Here is a 24465-nt window from a genome sequence, read left to right on the forward strand (position 1 = left end):
AGATATCAATTTTTGAATACGGGGAACAAATGTATACGTACTAATCACCAGTCAGCAATGTAAATGCAATTATAATAGCTTTAAATTCTTCCTCTAATCTCAAAACTTTAACCATGGATATCTCCATAACCATGGGGTTTCAAAGTGTGGCAGTGTTACCTTGTATAGCTTCCCCTACACCCTCCGCCCTCCAAACCCCCAAAACCCCCATAATTCGGTTTTTCCTAGTCTAAAGCTTAGCCCGAACTACTAATAAGAAATCATTGAAATGGTTACTTTAATTTTTCTAAATATTTTATTTTAATCACTAATACGTCAAATATTATACAATTTTTGAATATGTTTATTTCAAGTTCATCTATTAGTTATCAGGTATCTTAACAAAAAAGTATAAAAATATCTACTTTACATAAAATATTATTCAATATATAATATAAAAAGCCTAATTACCTCTTGTTGTCCCGTAACAAAGATAAGTATGCCACCTTCCGGGAGTCTCGTGTGTATTTTCACAGTTTTTTTGTACGCTTCTTTCAAATAATCGCTGTAAGTGTTTTTATTGAAGTGTATCGTTACAGGAAATTGTCGAGCCTCCACCTGTAAAAAATCATTTTTCAAATTAATTAAATATTCAGAAGACAAATTTTAAACTACAATTAATTAAAAAAAAAGATATATTTAAATTTTAAAGCAACATCAGTGGATAAACTTTGGTTTTAAAGCTCTGCGAAATAAATTATAAACCAAGTTCAACAGTAAGCCATGATGAAAATTTCTTTATTTCCCACATTTTTCATATTAATTAACTAACTTCAAAAAAGGAGGGGATTCTAAATTCAAACGTATTTTTTTATGAATGTAAGCTCAGAACTTTTTACTGGGTAGACCGATTTCGATAATTCTTTTTTTAATCGAACAAAAAGGAGAAGGTTTCGAATTCGAATGTACTTTTTTATGAATGTAACTTCAGAACTTTTTACTGGGTAGACCGATTTCGATTATTCTTTTTTTTTAATCAAAAACTGATGCTCGTCGCGTGGTCGCATTTAAATTTAATCGAGATATACTTTCTGAGAAATCTTTGATAACGCGTCGATGTAATTGAAGTCAGATTTTTTTCTTTTGCAAGCAAACACACGTATTCCATTAAAATAGATTTAAATAAATCTTTAAGGTACCTTGTAAGGATAACTATTAACAAATATAATACAAAATGATATACAATTTTTATTTAATCTTATAGTTTTGACAATACTAAAGACAGTGCATCAAATTTTGTACAATTGTATTAAAAAATATAAATAAGTTATTAGTTATCGATTCCCACTCAGATTTAATTAATATTGGTATTTCTACAAATAATTTATTTCCGGTCTTGGCGGTTGTTTGATATCTGTCCTTGCGGTCATCGTGCCTCGAACAACATGTTAAGCTATCGATCCCGGTTGCTATCATTGCTTATTACAAAAACCAATAATAGTCATATTTTAATTAGTAAAAATAGTAATTTTAATTTATGGAAGTGCTATCACTGTATAAAATAGCTACTTAAGTAAATCGACATCGAATGATCGTCATATTCTTTGACCATGGCCTGCACGAGTCACATAAAAATGTTGTACAATAATTTAAGGAATATTTTTCGTGCAGTGTTTTCTGTGAAAGCCATTATGATATTAAGATTAATGTTTGGTTTCTATGCTGAAATATTTTCTTCCAAAATATTAAACAAAATTGCTCTAATTTATTGTTTTACGTGTATTATTGGGATTTTACTTTGCCTTTTAAGGGAACATATTTTTGTCCAAAAGTTTAATCTCTTTTTTATTCCAGTTCTTTTACAATTCATTATAACTAAGACTATTTCTTTGTATACAAAGGACGAATCATTTCGCAAGTTCTGCAACAATATGAATACTATCGATCGAATGATTGGTTTGAAAAGTTGTTTCAAAATAAAAGTAACGAATTTATTGATGATGTTTTGTTTGGTTTGGGCATTTTTGATAGAAGGCTTTATATGGGTGTATTATTGCCGAAACATGTTATTTATCTTTAGCATTCGCTATTGGATTGTAAAAACAGTTATATTGAATAATCATTTATACCAGGCGACGACAATTGTAACGTATGAATTACTCTGGTTCAGAATTAAACATATCACCGAAACTCTAAACAGAAAATGTTCCAAAGAAAACCTTTCAAACGCTGATAAAATATATGCATTGAAAAAATTTGTGCATCATTATAAAAATATACTGGACAACTTCAGCATTACTAACAGAACATCTAATATTGTGGTAAGATTTATTTTCAACTACCTACAATTATTTATTTGAATACCTAATACAATTTTTTTTTTTTTAATAAATTAATGTACAGTTTAAAATGTTAATTCCACTGTTCCCTTCTAGATATTAAGTAACTTGATTATTACATTCACAAAAATAATAATTAACGGCGACTACGTAAATGCAGCTGAATTTCTAAATGTAAGTACTTCTAAAAATATTATCAATTTTTTAAAACAAAAAGTTTTAACCTAAATTTAACATATTTTACTAATTATTTTCAGTTCGGTACACCTATAGCAGTATGTTACTTTTTCGAGTTATGTATTAGTACAATATTGACGATAGCGCCAGCTCTGATTGCCGAAATAATATTAATGGAATACGATCAAATAAAAGAAACGTGTGCAAATCTCTTACTAATTTCTGCAGGTAATAATCAAACTTAAATGTTACGTGAAATATTCTCTAAATCAAAATCAAAAATTACTTTACATTTGAATCTTTATTTTACAAAATTAAACTTGGTATTAATAAACTGGATTTACTAGACGAGATTAAAATAATACGGCGAACCCCGGAAAAATCACATTTAAGGGTGAGCCCAAACGAGCGTAAATTTGTGAGTTGTCAGTCGCGTATATAATTTCGCAGAAATTCTGCCTAGCAGAAATTCTGACTTATGCGTCGTCGTGTGGCACGAACTGAACTTTTATATGAAACCGAATGCAGCAGACATTACGCGACCGAAATTACGCGTGTTTGTTGGTGTCGTGTGTTCACTCTAAGAGTGAGGCCGTAACACACACAAAATTTGCAAACGTTTGATAGCAACTGCATAAAATGCGCTCGTCTGGCAGCCCAACAAAATTTCTGCTAGGTAGAATTTCTGCGACCGAAATTACGCGACTGACAACTCACAAAATTACGCTCGTTTCGCCTCACCCTTAAATGTGATTTTTCCGGGGTCGCCCTATTATTTTAATCTCGTCTAGTAGATCTATCTAGTTTAAAAAAACAACCAGTCTGACCTTAACCGTCCATCCTATACTAGCTGACCCGTCACCTCAATATTTTCTTCTCGTGAATATATCAATATTCTTTTTAAAAATTTATTTCATATATATATTAGTAACGAATAAGAATAAAGAATAATAATAACAAAAAATAAAAAAAAAGATAATAATAACAAAAAAGAATCGTAAAATTTGATGCAGTCGTTCGGTGTCCGTTAATACATTTCAGCGTTTAATATTTATTTATATACTAGCTGCCCGGGCAGACTTCGTTCTGTCAAAAGTTAGTAGTAAATTTTTCTTTTTTTTTAGTATTAAAACCTTCCGTGGGCCTTAAGGAATATACAAAAAAAAAATAGCTGAATTGGTCGAGCCATTCACGAGTTACGCGCTTAGCAACATTCATTTTTATTTATATAGATAAAGCATACAGATTACGTGTAATAATATCATAGACTTAAGACTCTTTTATGTCTTCAGATAAAGAATTAGATGAAATGATCTGCGATACCGTACAATTTCAAAGGTTTTTAATATTTTCAGACGCGGAGTTAGTCGAGATGGTCCACGACACTATACAATACATCGAGACGCGTCCGTCGAAGTACACGATCTGGCGCATTTTTCCAATTAATATACAACTAGTCATTGGTCTTGTAGATCTCTCTACTACGTACGTCATCGTTTTTTTACAGATGCAACTCTAATGAATATGGCACATTGACTAAATAACAAGATTGATTCAAGTCACATAGTTTTTAGTGTTAATGCAAATTTTAAAATTTATCTTCAGTATAGTGTACTTTTTGACTCAAAGCATTTACTTAGTGTTAATGTCACACTTGTAAGGAAAATAATAGATTAATTATTCTAGTTATCTTTGTAGCACTTGAAAATGTATTAAAATAATGTATGTTTCAACTTTCAATAAAAAACACAATTTTTCGACCACATTTGCTCATGAGATATACAGACTGTTTTTATATAAAAATTCACACTATAAATATAAACACATCTACAGGTTATTTTTGGTGTCACTAAAATAATACTAATCTATTAATAATAAATAATAATAATATCTATTAGTATTATTAAAAAACATCGTTATCATAATTTCCCCATAACAAGTAATGAAATACAACAATGAATACGGCTCTAGATATGATGATAAGACGACCGCAGTAGCTCTTTTTTAGTTTCAATTAATTTATTTATTATATACAATTAATTATTTAAACATTACTTTATCAAAATGAGGCTAAGCGAAGACTCAGTATAATATTAAAGAAATAAAAACATAGTAAATATTAAAAATATATGGAATGCAGCTCGACTCTGCAAGACATTTTTAGATGTGACTGAAGTAGAACTATTGCTATTTTAAAATGTTCTAATCTAAGTAATGAGAATTTATATTATAAAAAAAAACGATTCGTTTTACTCACGAACCCGCTGCGTTAATTTTTTTTTTTTTTTGTATGACTAAGGAGGATAACAAGCGTACGGTTTACCTAATAGCAAGCGGTCACCGTAGATGCCTGCAACACCAGAAGCATCTCAAGCGCGTTGACAACCCTACTTCTGACCCTTGCCAGATCTGATTACCTTACTCACCACAGGAACACACCCCTACATGTGTGATAACTCTTCCTCATAAACTAGAACCCTTGCCAAAAACAATAATTAGATTCATATCTTATTGATAATAGACAACTCGCCATAACTCTGCTATTGACCTATATATCTTTCTCTATATCTATATTTATTACATAGTACCAATTACTGCATTTTAATTTATATATTACTTTTCATTTACAAGAACTATTAAACAACAAACTTTACCTCATAAGTGGCTCATAAAAGGCCAGAATGAAAATCAGCGCTGCAACTAATAAGTCGGTGTAGCACGCTCAGTGAGACACATTTTCAAGCACTCTAACACATAACAAAAATTTATGTGTATTCGTTAACACATTGTTAAGACGTATATTGTGACGCTACGTTGGCGCAACGGTCACAGCACTGGTTTGTGACTATTGTGCCGGCGATTGCGGGTTCGATCACCACACATGACGAACGTTTGTATTGGCCATACAGATATTTGCCGTCGTCTGGGTGTTTGTGCAGTCCTAATGGGTCTCCCCACTATGCCTCGGAGAGCACATAAGCCATTGGTCCCAGTTGTTATCATGTACACCTGATAGCGATCGTTACTCATAATAGGGAATACATCCGCCAACCCGCATTGGAGCAGCGTGATGGATTAAGCTCTGATCCTTCTCCTACATGGTGAAATAGGCCTATGGTGGTAGCAGTGGGATATTACAGGGTGAAGCGTTAATACACTCGACTTTTTGTACTTTTTTATTTAGTTTAGTTTTTGTTTTGTGAATTAGAATGAAAGAAATCAATGATTTATTAATTTATATAATGCCTGAGAAAATATGATCAATATATTAGACATTCTCATTTATCTTCCATGTACAGACAGCAACCCGTTACATTTTTATTATATGTATTGATTTTCAAGCTCGGCTGACATGGCATAAAATAAGAGACCGGCGTAAATAAAAACTCTAAACTAAGCTTTACTTTTCTTGGTTCTGACGTTTCTAGCACGCTAAAACATCGATTTCAAGATGAAAACCAACTGAAATTTACCCTATACACCAAAGCCATTAGCTGTATGCCAAAGCTATTGTGTCGAATATCTTATATATTTAATTTAACTTAATATCATCGATCGTATATTAATATGACATACATTGTATGTAATTATGTTAAGCCAATTTTCTGAATTGCTTTTAGATAATCAGTGACTCCGTATATAATTATTCTTTGATTATATTTCAAAATGAAATTAGATGATTAGACTACCATAACATCTAGATAAGTACTGATTATTGAAATTAAAGGTCAGCTCTTAATTACGAAGATGCAAATCGTAACACTGCTTTTCAGAATTATACTATCTTCGCAATCTTATATGATAGTGTCCTACAGACTTTTTAACATAACTTTACTAAGTGCAGAACAATAAAAAACAAAACTAAAAATGATAACAATGGATTTAACTACAGTTTTTTTTTTATGTCACTAGATCGGCAAACAAGCGTACGGCTCACCTGATGGTAAGCGCTTACCGTAGCTTATAGCATATCGCAAGCGCGTTGCCGACCCAATCCCCAATCCCCCCAGGAGTTTACAAGAAAACAGTGAAAAAAAATAAAAAAATAGTGACACATTGCTGTCGGTTAGGTTAGCCACGCTCCTTGACATAAAAAAAGTATTATATAAAAAAGTATTATATAAATATTTAACATTAACTGAAGCAGACGCCAAGCAATTTTTTTTTTAACCGACTTCAAAAAAAAGGAGGAGGTTACTCAATTCGACCGTACATATTTTTTTTTTTTTTTTATGTATGTTCGGAGATAACTTATTCGTTTATGAACCGATTTGGATAAGTCTTTTTTTGTTGGAAAGGAGATATTCATAGTTTGGTACCATGATAAGGAAACCAGGATCTGATGATGGGATCCCAAAGAAATCGAGGGCAACTTTCAAAAATCGTAAGGGTGACTAGTAAATTTAATCATGTTTTCATTAAGTACTATAAAGCACTACTATTTAATAAAGGTCTGGAGTCGATCTGATGATGGAGAAGAAAGATAGTCGAGGGAACTCTTCAACAATTTATAGCAATTACCTGCTTTTTGAACTTAATTCGTTTTTGTTGATGAGAACTTTGCACTTGTATGAGTTATAAGTGCCATTACAGTCTGATGATGGAGACAAAAGTTAGTCGAGGGAACTCTTTACCGATTTATAGCAATTACCTGCTGTTTGAACTTAATTCGTTTCTATTGATGAGAACTTTGCATATGTGTGAGTTATAAGTGCCATTTCAGTCTGATGATGGAGATGAAAGATAGTCGAGGGTACTCTTCAACGACTTATAGAAATTACCTGCTGTTTGAACTTAATTCGTTTCTACTGATTAGAACTTTGCACCTATGTGAGTTACAAGTGCCATTAAAGTCTGATGATGGAGACGAAAGATAGTCGAGGGTACTTTTCAACGATTTATAGCAATTACCTGCTGTTTGAACTTAATTCGTTTCTATTGATGAGAACTTTGCATATATATGAGTTATAAGTGCCATTACAGTCTGATGATGGAGACAAAAGTTAGTCGAGGGAACTCTTTACCGATTTATAGCAATCACCTGCTGTTTGAACTTAATTCGTTTCTATTGATGAGAACTTTGCATATGTGTGAGTTATAAGTGCCATTTCAGTCTGATGATGGAGATGAAAGATAGTCGAGGGTACTCTTCAACGACTTATAGAAATTACCTGCTGTTTGAACTTAATTCGTTTCTACTGATTAGAACTTTGCACCTATGTGAGTTACAAGTGCCATTAAAGTCTGATGATGGAGACGAAAGATAGTCGAGGGTACTTTTCAACGATTTATAGCAATTACCTGCTGTTTGAACTTAATTCGTTTCTATTGATGAGAACTTTGCATATATATGAGTTATAAGTGCCATTTCAATCTGATGATGGAGACGAAAGATAGTCGAGGGTACTCTTCAACGACTTATAGCAATTACCTGCTGTTTGAACTTAATTCGTTTCTATTGATGAGAACTTTGCACCTATATGAGTTACAAGTGCCATTAAAGTCTGATGATGAAGACGAAAGATAATCGAGGGAACTCTTCAACGAATTATAGCAATTACCTGGTGTTTGAACTTAATTCGTTTCTATTGATGAGAACTTTGCACCTATGTAAGTTACAAGTGCCATTACAGTCTGATGATGGAGACGAAAGATAGTCGAGGGAACTTTTCAACGATTTAAAGCAATTACCTGCTGTGTGGTCATCTGTGTTGCAGGACCAGGTTTGATGATGGAGCCCATAAACACTCGAGGGAATTTCTCAACAATTTACAGCAGTTACCTTTTGCTGTTTTACGACCGCTTTGATATAATGGTGCATATGCCCTGTCGGCGGCGCCTAAACACCGACGGTCGCGGGTTCTATTCCCGCTCGGAGTGGATATTTATGTTTATACAAATATTTATTTTCGGTCTAGTTGTTAATCCTTGTGGTTCTCCCAACCTAGCCTCAGAGAACACGCTAGGCTGTCAGTCCCGGTTGTTATTATGTACACCTGATAGCGAACTTTACTCATAGTATGTCGACGCGTTAGCGCAGCGGCCACAGCACCGGCTGTTGCGCTGGCGTTAGTGGGTTCAATCCCCGCGCACGATAGACATTTGTATTGGCCATATAGATGTTTGTCATGATCTGGGTGTTTGTGCTTGTGTATTGTGTATGTTTCGGAACCCCCGACATAAGAGAAAAAGCATCCTTGTTAGGTCTACCCATCACTAAAAATTGTAAAATAAAATAATTTTTAACAAAAAAAAAAACCGACTTCAAAAACGAAACTAAAAAGTGAAAAATAAATTTACTTAGTACAAAGTAATTCGTATTTTGATTTAGTTAATCAGAAATGATTAAATAAATATTTTATAATTTTGAAGTTGGTGCCAAGTAAATACTACAACAACCTGGCTACAATAACAAATACAAACAACACACACACAACAAACAAGTACAAAAAATATTATTAGATATGTCAAAACAATAACAGAATAATAACAGTATTCAACCTAATAGTCAATGAAACAAATTATGAAAGAAAACTGAACAACTTACGAGTAGATACTAGAGTAGTTATTGTTTTAACACCAAACTGACCATTTTTAAACAAATGTCACAACTATGTTGCCCAAACTATCGTCGAAAGTCGCTAAAAACAATCGCGTTTGCGATAAATATAAATATATATACAACAAAAAGGGGATAAACGAAAAGGGTTGCCAATTTGGAAGATCCCAGTTGCAGTTTGGGAGATTATAATACCCTAGTTTTTTTTATTTAAATAAAAAATTTGACGTAGCGCGTTGTTCGAACCCCCTAACGCCCCTGTAGCGCATTGTAACGTTTTACAAGACCCCCCAAATTGCGTTACGTAATATTTGAACGCCCCCTAAATGCGTGACTAGAGCGTTACGAAAAGTGTGATCGGGCGAGGCGAGCGAAGCAAGATAGAGAGAACTGTGAGCACACATTTTCTTTCTCTCTTTCTCTCATAGCCAGTTACGTTTCGTATATCTAAGACGAAGTACAAGCCTATTGCTACAAAAGTTTTACTTAATTCTATATCAACATTTTTTTTTCTTTTTTCTTTTTATTTGGGAAAACAAACAGTATCACAATGGGTATCAACAACATCAGTATATATACAAAAAGTACTTATCGTAATACCAACACCGTTTACCACGGATTACCTCAAATATTAAAAAAATAAGTCGATCACAGTTACAAGACAAACAGCTATAATTACAAGGTAAATCCAATTAATTCAAACATTGCAATACAAGTTTTTTATAAGTGCGGGGACTCGTCACAGCAATATCGATTGCGTTAAACAGATCGTTATAAGAACTAAGCATTCGATGCAGTGGAGATCGTCTACCAGCGTTTGTACGGCAGCGAGATGTGGCAAACATTTTAATAATATTGCGACAGTGGGTTCTATTCGGCACTCCATAACATACTTGGTTCACAAGACCAGGACAATCATATATATTGTGACACAAATCATACACAAACATAGCTTCAAGTTGACTACGTCTAGCTTCTAGGGTAATGAGCTTATACTTCTTAAGCAACTGATCATACGGCATTCGACACAGACAACACCTGTAATGCATACTCTTTAAGAATTTCGCTTGAATGTTTTCGAGTATCGCAGTATATTTTTTGTATAACGGGTTCCACACAAGCACAGCATATTCGACCTGAGAGCGGACCAGAGCATTATATAGAGTAATATAAGAGGATGTCTGTTTAAAATTAATGCATGCTCGCATAACCAATCCGAACAATTTGAAAGCTTTACTTCTAATATTTTCAATATGCATATCAAAATGTAGCTTACAATTCATCAAGACTACATGACGTACATTGCATAACTCATATTGAAAGCGACTAACATATGTCTTTTTCGTGAAAGTGATGTGCTTACACTTGCTTATACTAAGTTCCATTTTGTTGTTTATACAGTAAGTAGAAAATCTATTAAGATCTGCTTAAAATTTGACGTGATCATTAAAACTGTCTATAGTATGGTAAATTTTTAAGTCGTCTGCATATAGTAGGATATTACAAAACTCAAAACAGTATTTTATGTCATTAACAAATAGTAGGAAGAGTAAGGGACCCATTATCGAGCCCTGAGGAACACCAAACGTTATCAAAATAAATTCTGACTCACCACCATTGAAAGCAACTTTTTGAGTCCTATTAGTTATGTAAGACTTAAACCAGCGCCATAAATTACCACGAATGCCATTGAATGCCAGCTTTTCTAAAAGGATTTTATGATCAACTCTGTCAAAGGCCTTCCTAAAATCTGTGTAAACACAGTCGGTCTGTTTATTTTCATCAATGCTTTTAAATAAGTATGTTGTATAAACTAACAAATTCGTGTTGGTTGAACGACGGTTAACGAAGCCATGCTGTTCAGGAATTATTATGTTGTGCAGCGAAGGGTATATGGCATTATGAACAAGTTTCTCAAAGAGCTTTGACAGGGCCGGCAGTATTGATATTGGTCGATAGTTCTCAACATTTGACCTATCCCCACATTTAAAGACTGGTGTGATTCTAGCGGACTTTTTTTTTATAGAAGAGGGGGCAAACGGACAGTTGTCTCACCTGATGGTAAGTGAAAAACAACATCCACAGACACCCGCTACATCAAAGTATTAGCAGGCGCGTTGCCGGCCTTTCAAAAAGGAATATGCTCTTCTTTTGAAGGTCCCTAGGTCGTATTGTTTCGGAAATACCGTAGGTGGCAGCTGGTTCCACAGAGGGGTCGTGCGTGGCAGAAAATGGCGCAAAAATCGAGCTGTCGTAGACTTCCAGACATCGAGGTGATGTGGGTGACATTTTGAACTTCGACGCGATGTCCGGTGGTGGAATTCTGCTGCAGGCATTAGTCCGAACAATTCCTCAGAACACTCCCCTTGGTAAATACGGTAGAAGATGCAGAGTGACCCGACATCTCTACGCAGTACCAAAGAATCGAGCCGATCGGAGAGAATCTTGTCGCCAACGATTCGAGCCGCTCGGCGTTGAACACGGTCAAATGGAAGGAGCTGGTACTGGGGCGCTCCAGCCCATAGGTGAGAGCAGTATTCCATGTGGGGCCGGATCTGTGCCTTATATAATTGTAGGCGGTGGCAAGGCATGAAATACTGCTTCGCCCTACTGAGCACACTAAGTTTCTTCGAGGCTAGTTTAGCCTTTCCTTCCAGATGACCACGAAATTGCACATTGCTCGATATGTCGACGCCAAGTATCCCAATACTGGCCGAGGCTATTAACGGAGTGCCTTCAAATTTAAGAGGAACGACGAAGGGTGATTTTTTTGCGGTAAACGCGCAAACTTGTGTCTTATTAGGGTTAAACTGGACTAGATTATGTCGTCCCCATTGCGAGACTGGCTAAAAGAGACTCGATTTCAGAAACAAGTTTGTTCCGACACTCATCGACTCGTTCCCGAGAAATATTAGGACGGCCTGTGTATAAGGCGTCCCCGGTGCTGTCGTCCGCATAACAATAAATGCCACTAGTTTGTAACAGGTCATTGATATGCAGAAGGAACAAGGTAGGTGATAGTACACAGCCTTGGGGAACGCCAGCATTGACAGACTTGAGGTCCGAGCATGCACCATCAACAACGACCTTGATGTTCCTGTCTGCCAAAAAACTAGTGATCCATTTACATAATTTCTCGGGAAGCCCATAGGATGGTAGCTTTGTTAGAAGTGCCCTATGCCACACCCGATCAAAGGCCTTCGCTATGTCCAAACTAACCGCCAGCGCTTCTCCCTTGCTCTCGACTGCCTCCGCCCATCGCTGAGTTAAGAATATTAGAAGATCACCAGCCGAGCGACTCCGTTGAAAGCCATATTGGCGATCGCTAATCAGCTGGTGATCCTCCAAATACCGCCGGAGCTGGCAGTTGATTATGGATTCCATAATCTTTGAAAACAAGGAAGTTATAGCAATTGGTCTATAATTGGACGGATCTGAGCGGTCCCTTTTCTTAGGGATCGGGTGCACCAAGGCCATCTTCCACGAGCGTGGGACAACGCCTAACGAATAAGAGAGCCGGAAAAGACGCGTAAGGACGGGTGCCAACTCAGGAGCACAAGTTCGTAGCACTAACGGAGGGATGCCATCGGCCCCACTCGACTTATTGACGTCCAACGAAAAAAGGGCTTTGCGTACGGAGCTCTGTTGGAAAATTATTTCCGGCATTATAGTATCACACCGAGGGATCGTCGGTGGTATTTTTCCCCTATCATTCAAAGTCGAGTTGGAAGCAAAAAGAGAGCCTAAAAGATCGGCTTTTTCCTTCGCGGGGTGGGCCAACGAGCCGTCCCTCATGAGCAATGATGGTAGGGATGGCTTACAAAAATTCCCTTGGACAGCTTTGGCGAGTGACCAGAATGCACGAGTTCCCGAAGGAAGTCGAACCAATCTCTCCCCAATTCTGCCCACGTACTCCGCTTTTGCCTCAGCAATGACTCTTTTGAAGGACCTGGAGGCAAAGTTATACTCCTTTTTTTATGCGCTGGTCTTGACATTCTGGGACATCGACGCATTAGCCCAAGCTCGGTAGCTTTCCCGCTTATGGCGTGCAGCTATTTTGCATGGTCGACCAAACCAGGGCTTGGATTTGCCGCCTATAGCCACCGCAGAGCACGGAATAAAAAGTTCCATGGCTTGCCGAACCACTTCGGCGACAGAATCAGCAACGATGTCTGGATCATCCAGGGAGAAGCAGATTCGCCCCCATGGGTAGGATGCGAAGAAGGACCGCATTTCATCCCAATCAGCTGACCTATAGTGCCAAACGCGTCGGCTGCCCGCAAAGCGGGGCCATCGTGGGCGTGTAAGTGGCACAGAACTCCGGACCAGACAGTGGTCCGACGAGCCAAGTGGAGAGTCCACGGAAACTACATAATTTTCCGGGCGAGACGTCAGCAGAAGGTCCAACAGGGAAGGCGTATGATCTTCCACATCAGGGATACGCGTTGGTGATGCTACTAATTGTGTCAGATCATACGCTGAGGCAAAGTCGTAAACAGATCTTCCCGCATGATCGGTTGTACGCGAGCCGAGCCACTCGGTGTGATGGGCGTTGAAATCACCAAGTATCACGATCTCTGCAGATGGGATCTGTTGTAGCACGGTGTCTGTAGCCATTTGAATGTGCTCCATGAGTCGATCAGTTTCGTCGTTACCGCTGTGGGACCTATATAGGCAGGCATAGACGCGGGGATGGTCGTCGCTGTCTACGCGCAACCAAAGGATGGAGAGGTCCCTACCTTCAAGACTGCCGAGGCGACGAGAGCACACATCCTCTCTGACGTACGCGCAAACTCCAGCCCGCGGTACAAAAAAGTGTTCTAATTTGTACCCCGGACAGGAGAGATAAGAGGTATCAGCTGGAGAGGATATCTGCTTCTCTGTCAAAAAGAGCAAGGCCGGCTTCGCCGTCTGCAGGTGGTAGTGGACGGCGTTAAGATTAGTATGAAGCCCTCTGACGTTACAGAAATCCACAGTCATAGTGGTAGGGGACTTCTGCCGACTGCTCCGTTTACCCCAGGCAGTTAAGTGTTGAGCAAAGATTTGCCCCCCCCAGTATTCGCGGAGCTGCCTAGGCTTCTGGAATCAGGTGCAGGTCCTGAGCCCAGAAGTCCAGAGAGGGATTCTCCGGTGCTATTGCTACCGGTACCCTCCTGAGGTAATCTTTGCGTAGTCTGTGCTGCCATCATGTTTGGGGGGGGGGAGGGAGGAGCTCTGGTCACCTTACTCACCAACAGGAACACAACACCGCTTGAAGACAGTGTTATTTAGCTGTGATTTTCTGTAAGGTCGAGGTAGCACCCCAGTCGGGCTGCTCCATATTTTGAGCAGGAAATTCCTGCTGTGCCCTACCTCAGTTAATGCATGCTCGCAGGACTTCCAAATAGTTGGGAAAACGCCTTCACTTAGGCTTAAATTGAACAAATAATGTATCGGGCGGTACAAGACGGAAGCACAGGACCTAAGTAGAATAGGAGGTAGATTATCCAGACCAGAACTTTTAGTGACATCCAAGGCTCGCAATGCAGTCAAGATATCGGTTTCGGATATATATAAATCTGTTAAATTAAGATCTGAATTTACATTAACGTCAGAAATATTATTTACGTCGAAGTCACATGGAACATTGTTTGGTCCAAAAACTGATCTGAAATGCTGGGAGTATAACTGGCTTATGCTATCTGGACTACTTGCTGTAATACCATTATAATGAAATGTACTTGGAGAGTTGTGGTTCTTATTTTTATTATAGATATATTTCCAGAAGTAATTAATATTTTTATTTACTTTTTCCTCCACTTCCTTCATATAAAGTTTATAGCTACTCTTTGATATGCTTCTAAATCTATCCCTGTACACAGCAAATTCTTCATAGTCAGACGGATTTTTGTAAGTTTTCCACTTTACCCAGGCTCTATTTTTATTCCTAAATATATGAATCAACGCTGAATTAAACCAAATGGGAAACTTAGTGGTCTTAACTAATTTTGTAGGCACATACTTCTTAATAATATTATAAATAACTTCATAGAATGCCGAGGTAGCGTGCTCAGTTTTTTTACCGTGAAATATTAATGCCCAATCAATCTCGTCAAGTGCCTCAGATATAGCAATAAAATTAGCCTTGTGAAAGTTATACTCAATCCTAGGTTTATTAGGAGTAGATATAAAATTACTACTTATAGGGACAAGCACGTAAAAGGGCGGATGGTTTTTATCAGGAGGTACCAGTGGGACGGGAGCAGCATATGATTCACAATCACTTATGTCAGTAATAAACAAGTCAAGTATGCGGTTATTGTTATTTTTGAATTTATTCATTTGGAAAACAGTAAAACAGTTAATAAAATGATACAGGTACATGCACGATGAATTATAATTATTACATAATATGGGTGTTAAATATTTTCCAGTGTCCCGCCATTCCATCCTAGGTAAATTATAGTCACCCAATACAATAAACATTTGAATAAAATATTTCATAAACATTAAACACAGTATGAATATATAAGGATGGAAATTAAACCTACGAAAACGCTTTTACTAAATTACTAAACAAATGTACTTAAGCAAATTGACACTACAAATACCTATCGTTCATTTCAACCATCATCCGCGCGAGTGACGTACTAAAAAATGTTGTATACCTATTTTAAAAACATATTTAGAGCTATATGTTCTCTCAAAGCTTTTTCAATATTACGATTAATATTTGGTTATTACTCGGACATATTTACTTCGACGACATCACGACAATTGGCTATAATTTATTTTTTCGTGTACTATTTTATAACAACGGCAAGCTTATTATGGTCACTATATTCAAATCCGCAGTTCATTTACTTTAATATTCCAACCTTGTTACAATTTCTTACTGCTATGATTATTTCAATTTATACAAAGGACAAAGCTTTTTTAAGGTTCTGTGACAACATGAATATCATCGATCGAATGATTGGATTGAAAAGTAATTTTAACTTGAAAATTACCAATTTTTTGGTGTTTAAGAGCCTTTTGATGGTAACTGTGGAAAACATAATATTGTCTCAATGCCGGCGTGACTTTTCCTTTCTAAATACTGTTAAACATTGGTCTATAATCTTTGTTTTACTTACTAATCATTTAAGTCACACGACAGCTATCATTACATTTGAGTTGTTCTGGTCAAGAATTAAACATATCAACGAATATTTGAATAGTAATGTTTTAAGGAAAAACATTTCCAATAACGAAAAAATATACATATTGAAAAAATTTTTGCATCATTACAAACTTATATTGGATAACTTCAGCGTTAATAATAGGGCGTTAAAAGTTGCGGTAAGATTAATTTTGAATATATTTAATTTTATAACTTTTATATTTATAACCCACTACAATTTTTGAGGCGTTGCCGCAACGGTCACAACAATGGTTTGTGGTTGTTGCGTTGGCGGTGGTGAGTTACATCCCCGCAAACGACAAACATTTGTATTGGCTATACAGATGTTTGCTGTGGTCTGGGTGTTTGTGCAGTCCTTGTGGGTCTTCCCACCGTGCCTCGGAGAGCAAGTTAAGCCGTCGGTCCCGGTTGTTATCATGAACACCTCGAATCCCGCTCGGGATCATCACCATCATCATCATTATCATTTCAGCCTATTGCAGTCCACTGCTGGACATTGGCCTCCACAAGTTCGCGCCAAAAATGGCGTGAGCTCATGTGTGATGCCCATAGTCACCACGCTGGGCAGGCGGGTTGGTGACCGCAGGACTATGGCTTTGTCGCACGGAAGACGCTGCTGCCCGTCTTCGGCCTGTGTATTTCAAAGCCAGCAGTTGGATGGTTATCCCGTCATCGGTCGACTTTATAAGTTCCAAGGTGGTAGAGGAACGTTGCTATCCCTTAGTCGCCGTAGCCACACAGCTTACACAGCCGCTCGGGATTGATATTTCTATTTGTAAAAATATTTCTTTTTGATTTGGATGTCTGTTCTTGTGGGCTTCCCCATTGTCGGTCCCGTGTATCACATACACCTTATAGCGATAGTTACTCATATTAGGGAATATATCCGCCAACCCACATCGGAGCAGCGTGATGGATCTTAATCCACAAAGCTTAGCTCCGATCCTTATCCTACATTTGGAAAAGATGCCTATGCCCAGCAGTGGGATATTACCGACTGAAGCATGACAATTTCTGCTACTAAAGATAGTTTGGCAGAGAATTCTCTCGGTTGTGTGAGCTGTGACGGCTGACGTATTGGTGATATACCAAAGTCGCGAAGGAAGAAATATCAGAAAATTTATGTCATGCTTCGTAACTTTTTTTATGAAAAAACTTATCGAGAGTTTCGCAATGTTGTCCATTTAGCTGAACTGTTTATAGTACATCTTCTTACCAATTATCAAACTGCAAAATAATTCGTATTTCCGATGACGAAGTACCAAGAAACAAATCTCTAACTTTTAAAATTTCGACATTCACCACAATATGTTTTATGCTAGCAAATCAAACTACTTGTAGTTAAATTTAAAATTGAAGGATTTTAAATCTTTTTCCGTTGACCTTTTGATGATTTCTATGGATTAACGGCTTCCTTTTGTACCAAAAAAAAGTATGGTTCGACCGTGTCACGTAGAATGGAAAGGACACTCTACATATCTTCGCTTCAACCACATTTGCATGGACTTTTATAGAAGTCAAACATACAGTTATTGATATCATCCGATTTATAAAAGCACAACTTTTGTTACAGATATTGAGTAATTTGATTATTACAATGGTAAAAATAATAGTAAACGTTAATTATGGAATTATAGCACATTTCGATAATGTAAGTTATACTAAAAATTTTATTTACAATTAAATACCTGAACTTTAATTCAACGTTTTATATTGTTATTTATTTACAGCTTTCAATCGAAGCACTAACATGTTACGTTATCAATCTATTTGTAAGTATAACACTAATGTCAGCACCAGCGCTGATAGCCGAGATGCTGTTATATGAATACGATAAAATGAAAGAGACGTGTGCTAACCTCCTAATTACTACCAAAGGTGTAAAAAAACATTTATTATTAAATATAGTTAATCATCGTTTCAGCCTATCGCAGTCCACTGCTAGACATAGGCCTCCACAAGTTCGCGCTTAAAATGGCGTGAACTCATGTGTGTTGCCCATAGTAACCACGCTGGGCAGGCGGGTTGGTGACCGATATACAGACTAATTATATATATATATTATATTATATATATAATATATATATAATTAGTCTGTATATCGGTCTTATTATTATATATATATATATATATTATATATATAATAAATATTATAAATATTATATAGTTTTGAAAACTCATAAAAACAACATTAAATGATTATTTCAAAGGTTTTTAATATTTTCAGACGCGGAGTTAGTCGAGATGGTCCACGACATTATACAATACATCGAAATTCGTCCGCCGAAGTACACAATCTGGCGAATCTTTCCAATTGATATAAATCTAGTTATAGGCCTGGCCGATCTGTCTACCACATATGTTATTATTTTGTTACAGTTTTAACCTTAGTACCTATTCACAATTTCGACTAACTGTCAGCGACGAGTCAAGTTGATGCATGTCTGGACGAGTCAAGACGTGTAAGGAAACTGATTAGCCGCTTGTATAAGTTTTCTCTCTTTCATTTTTCAAACGAGTGAGAGAGACAAAACATTATAAGATTTTAATATGATTCATATGTTTTGAAGTACACGATCTGGCGCATTCTTCCAATTAACAATACAACCAAAACATGAAAAATTTTGCTTATGAGTATGGAGTATAGCGAGTTTTGTGAAATGCACAATTTTATATAAATTATAAATCACTTGCGTACCGATTGAACGTTTTGCACTAAACTGTAATAATAAATTTAAATAATAATATTTAGTTATATATAATGTTGTGTGTATATATGTGTACTTATATGTGTATGTAGGTTTGTATGTGTATATATTTATATGTATGTGTGTATAATTAATTTTCGAGAGATCGCTGTTTAGCGATAAGACTGCCTGTTGTACATTTATTTTTGTGAATAGTTTAACAAATTGTAAACTTCTTTTTATGTGTACAAAAAAGAGTAAATGAATATTATTATTACTATGTATTAAATATGAAAGTATTTAAGTATTTATTTTGACCCCGATTGTTTGTAACTTATTTCTAGTTCTCAAACTTCCAGAAATACATTATGATAAAATATTATTTATTTTTCATTTAATATTTTATTACATAAAAAATTATATAAACACAGATACATATATATCCTCTCTTCGACCATAATAAATCTAAAAAAAATTAAAATATAGCATTTTAGTCAAAATATAAAAAGTCTACACTTGGCGACAGACTTTCAACCTCTCTTTCGTCCCCTCTAAGACTATTTCCTTAGTGGATGTCTATTAGATAAAGTGACCCCGTTAACCCTAATTACTACTACTAACTAAATTTTAAGCATATTTAGTCTCAAGGGTAGATCGATAAGAACGCTATTATTTATTTATCTTTATGGATTACGCAGTCCATTATGGATTTACAAAAGACTAATAACTTCTTTTCTAATTTTTGATATCTTTATATTGTAACGTAACGATAACTTGACCACTAAGCTCCAGCAAATACAAAAAGGGCTCCAGGTGTGACCACAAAGCTATTAAAACAGCTTAATAAGACAGAATTTCGGGAAATTTGATGATTAGTATGTAAACATCACATAGTTTCCTAAATACCTACGCGATATTATAACGTGATTAAAAATTATCGTATTTTTTAAAACTGAATAATTTATTTTTACGTCAAGAGGGTTTTGAAGTTAAGAAGAACCATTGACATACCTTAACCGTTGGAGGAGGTGTTTTAAACAATCTTGTGTTTTCGGTGAAATCTTCAACCCTTAGTGTGGCTGACATGATAATTAATCTCAATGTACTGCCCCTTTTCCTTCTCAAAGGGACGATTCTCGATAACAATCCCAGCAATATATCCGTATAGACACTGCGTTCATGAGCTTCGTCGATTATTACCACTGAATATTTGCTTAGAAGGAAATCGGTTTGGACTTCTTTGAGGAGAACACCTAGAAACATAATCGATTTAAGTCCAAATCCAATATTAAAAAACAAGGTGTTGGTTTAAGATCCGAACCTAAATCGATCTTCACCGAGCTGATAATAGAATGAAACATGCTTTATAATAAATTTAGTATATTAGATAATATATTAAAAATGGGTTGCCTAAAAAAATCCTGGAGTGATTATTTGTAATTTTTTACAAAAAAAAAATTAATTGACAATTGCAACGTCAAGATAATAAGAAAATTTTAATCTATGAAACGTATAGATTGGGTGTGGGTGCGTTCCACTAAGCGACCGCATGAGGAGAAAAAGGAAAAGAAGAAGAGGAAGAAGAAAAAGAAGAAGAGGAAGAAGAAAGTTAATAAAAGTTATAGAGCGATTGCGGTGTCTGCCACACCATAAGCAACGCAAGCGCATTGAAGACCCCAATTCCCCAGGAGCTCTGGGAATTGGGGGTCTCTGGCAACCTTACTCATCAACAGGAACACAGCACTGCTTGAAAACAGTATTATTTAGCTGTGAGCTTGTCTAAGGTCTAGGTACTACCCCAGTCGGGATGTAAGGTACATATGTAACCCCGTCACACCATAGTATCTTCTTATAATCTTACCAATAATAAATATTATAAGCTTACCATCAGTCATAAACTTAATTTTGGTGTCCTTAGTAACATTTCCCTCGAAACGCATCAAGTATGACACTTCTTTACTTGTCAAACCCAATTCATGAGCAACTCTCTTTGACATCGCTACGGTTGCTACTCTTCTCGGTTCAGTCACTGCTATCATTTTACTTTCAGCATATCCGGCCTCATATAGAAACTGAGGTATTTGTGTTGTTTTACCGCTACCTAGAAGTTTATAATATAACATTAACTCACTATTGCTCATTAATTTGGTATTTAGTTACTCATATAATGTATTTAGATTTACTGAACTAAAACTTATTTACGCACGCTTGACTTGGGGAGTAAGCTGGTTAACGCGTGACGAGAGCGTTACGAAAAGTGCGATCGGGCGAGGCGAACAGAAGATGAGAGGGAGATATATTAGATTGAGCTAAAAAGATTTTCATTGTAATATGAAACTTTGAATAGTTACGGGTCTCTGTAAAGAACTCACTAAAGACGGTGCCACGGTTCGCTTAAACCAAAAATAAAAATCATCATATCAAAAATTTCGATCTAGCGGGTACATCGTTCCATAGCTTAATTGGCTAGAGCGCCGACACGGTTAGTCGGAGACGCGGGTTTGATCCCTGCTGGAGCGATCAATTTTTGATATAATATTCAAAAATGTTGAGCTAAAAAGTTTTACTTCAGTTGTTTGGTCTAAAGCACACTCATTTTTTATAAGTTACTTATTGAGTTTAGACGTCGCTCATATGTAGTGGTGCGTACGTGTGAACGCTCAGACACCGGTGATTGTGGGTCCAGAAATATCCATATTTTAATTTGTAAAAATATTTGCTTCCGGTCTGGTTCTGTCCTTGTGGCCCCGCCGTGCCTCAGAGTGTATGTTAAGCTGTCGGTCCCAGTTATAATCATATACACTTGATAGCGATCATTACTCATAGTAGGGAACACATCCGCCAACCGGCAGTGGAGCAGCGTGGTGGATTAAGCTCCAATCCTTACATGGAGAAAGAGGCCTATGCCCAGCAGAGGTATGTTAGAGACTGAATTGAGCGATTATTTAGTTTAATTCGGTTTCATATTTTAGAAAATTGGTTTTAACACATCGAAAAAAGCGCAGTATTTGTGCTGTGGCCTTCGTGTTTTCACATTTTTTTAATTTAATAAATTTATAAAGAAGAAAAAGTATTAAGGAATTCAGTTAACTCTGAAAATAATAATGAATTTGACGAAACTTGAAAGTAATTGAAATTGTCTATAATGCTACTGTGCTTATTTTCAATCTCTTATTTAGACAAGCAGAACTATATACAGGTTTAAATTAATTCAACACTATATAATATAATTATAACGAAATTATTTTCAATTTCAAAGTATATGTAACATTCTAACAACTAAGTAATTTTTATCTTTATTATTCGTTTCTTTACATATACACAATAACAGAATTAATTTAAACATCATTAATATATAAGAATCATATAGTCTTCAAACCATAATTGTAAAAATTAAATTCTTACCTGTTTCTCCGGCCACTATGATAATTTCGTTTTCATTTATTATTTCCATTATTCTCTGTTCTTCACCTAAAATTGGTAGTTTCAACCTCGCCACTTGCACTTTAGGATCCCTTTTTATTTCAACACGCGTTTTAGGACAGTCAAGTTGTGGTTTTACATCTTTGTTTACTTTATCATTATCAAAAATAATTTTTTTTGTTGTTTTAAAATTATTTACATTATTGTTTATTGTTTTTAATTTGCTTTCTTTATTTTCAGTATTTTCTTCAGATATATCAATAACTTCTTTTTTGTTTTTATCTTCTGTATTTAAATTATTTTCACTATCGTTTTTAATTTGATCACTGTCTTTGACTGGTGATGAATTACTTTCTTCAGCAAGTGATGTATCGCTTGTTTCAGAATCAGATTCATTATCAGTTGAATCTTCAAGACCGATAACATTAGGATCATACTTCTTTTTCTTATAACCATCTGTTTTATCCATTCGTAATAGCCTAAGCCTCTTCTTTGCACCTAGAAAAGTAAAAAACATAATATAAATCTCTAAATAAATATTGCAGTTTCATTTTCCATTTAATCAAAGTAAAATTACTAACAAAATTTTTTTCTTTGTGAATTTTAATATTTATTATTTAACAAATACATTGTTCATATCTTGTACATTAATAGTATTTTTTATATTCAAACTGTAAGCAACTTTAATATTTGATTATTATTAAATGTATAAATAAAATAAATCAATTGTAAGTACTATTAAATATATTTTATTCTTGATCCCACTTTTATTTATTTTATTTTTGTTTTATTCAAGAAAAACACAGTACAATAATACAAAGAAAAAAATTGTTATAATTTTTTTGATGATTTTGAAAATATTGTTAAATTAATGTCATACCACAATATATTTGTCTTAATTACATAATATGCAATATACAATAATTACCATCCAAAGACATATTACAAAATAAGTGTCATATCCAAAACATAATAGTTAAAATATTTATATATTAATTACTAAATTAATATTTACCTGCTATACTACTAAATTTCTTCTGTTGAGGGAGTTCTGCATTATGTACTACTTCTTCAGATTTATATTCATTCAGTTTACGTAACCCAAGAGTTTGAACAGTTGAAATTGTCGTCAAACGTTGTATTTCCTCCGGTGTCGCTTGTACTTTTGATAAGGACTCTAGTAAAGCTGCTCTCTGAATACGATAATATTTTTTAAGGATATTAATATATAATAATAAAGCTGAAGAGTTTGTTTGTTTGCTTGAACGCGTAAATCTCAGGAACTACTGATACAATTTGAAAAATTCTTTAAGTTTTACATAGCCTATTTACTGACCAAGACTTTAATCATCACGCTAAGATCAATAGGAGCGGATTACACGCAGTCGAAGTCGCGGGCAGAGGCTAGTATATGATTAATACAACAATTTACGTAATTCATTTATTTATTTTATTATTGTTTAGGTAAAATGAGCTACATATAACAAGGTAAACCTCTTTTAAGATTTGAAAAACCATTATGGAGGATAACTATTAATAAATAAACAAAAAAATATATAAAAAATTGTTAAATTTGTGTTAATAAAAAAAGTCACCATTAAAACCTCAGTAAATATTTACACGAGATTAGATTAGATAGATTAGATAGCTTATTTTATTATATTTGACAAATAATCACTAGCTATCCTAGAAGCTTTCTCATTTATTGAATCCCATCAATTGGATAAATCCATTATTCTCTCGGATTCCAGAAGCTCGCTGGAGGCAATTGCTTCTAATCAATTTCACTCAAGAAATAAGTTCCCAATAATATTAAAAATATGGCAGTTACTTTTTGATTGTCATTCTAAAAATATTCAAGTAGCGCTGGCATGGATTCCAGGCCATAGTGTAATTGCTGGTAATGAGAGTGCAGATGCTTATGCTAAGGAAGCTTCATCATCAGGTTCACTAAGCCAGTATAAAGCACATTGCCATGATCCTTTACCACTTGCTAGAAAGGATTAAATAACTGAGTGGGATACCCTGTGGACTATATCTAGTAGGGACAGAGGCAAGCATTATGCCTCCATCCAGGTTGGAATTCCGGTTAAACCATGGTTTTTTAAATACAGGAAACCAATCAAAATTGTCTGCTCA

General features: G+C 35.5%; 1 protein-coding gene across 1 annotated transcript in view; it reads right to left on the bottom strand.

Moving 5' to 3' along the window:
* The window catches only part of LOC123663177 (probable ATP-dependent RNA helicase kurz), a 44478-nt gene that overhangs the window by 17046 nt on the left and 2967 nt on the right, over positions 1-24465 (bottom strand). The window contains exons 3-7 of the mRNA XM_045597873.1: positions 23342-23519; positions 22309-22824; positions 20789-21004; positions 19915-20156; positions 451-597 (exon numbers count right to left, since the gene is read on the bottom strand). Of these exons, the coding sequence (XP_045453829.1) occupies positions 451-597; positions 19915-20156; positions 20789-21004; positions 22309-22824; positions 23342-23519 (1299 nt within the window). The remainder of the gene's footprint in view (positions 1-450; positions 598-19914; positions 20157-20788; positions 21005-22308; positions 22825-23341; positions 23520-24465) is intronic.

Source organism: Melitaea cinxia, chromosome 20 (assembly GCF_905220565.1).
Source record: "Melitaea cinxia chromosome 20, ilMelCinx1.1, whole genome shotgun sequence".
NCBI lineage: Eukaryota > Metazoa > Arthropoda > Insecta > Lepidoptera > Nymphalidae > Melitaea > Melitaea cinxia.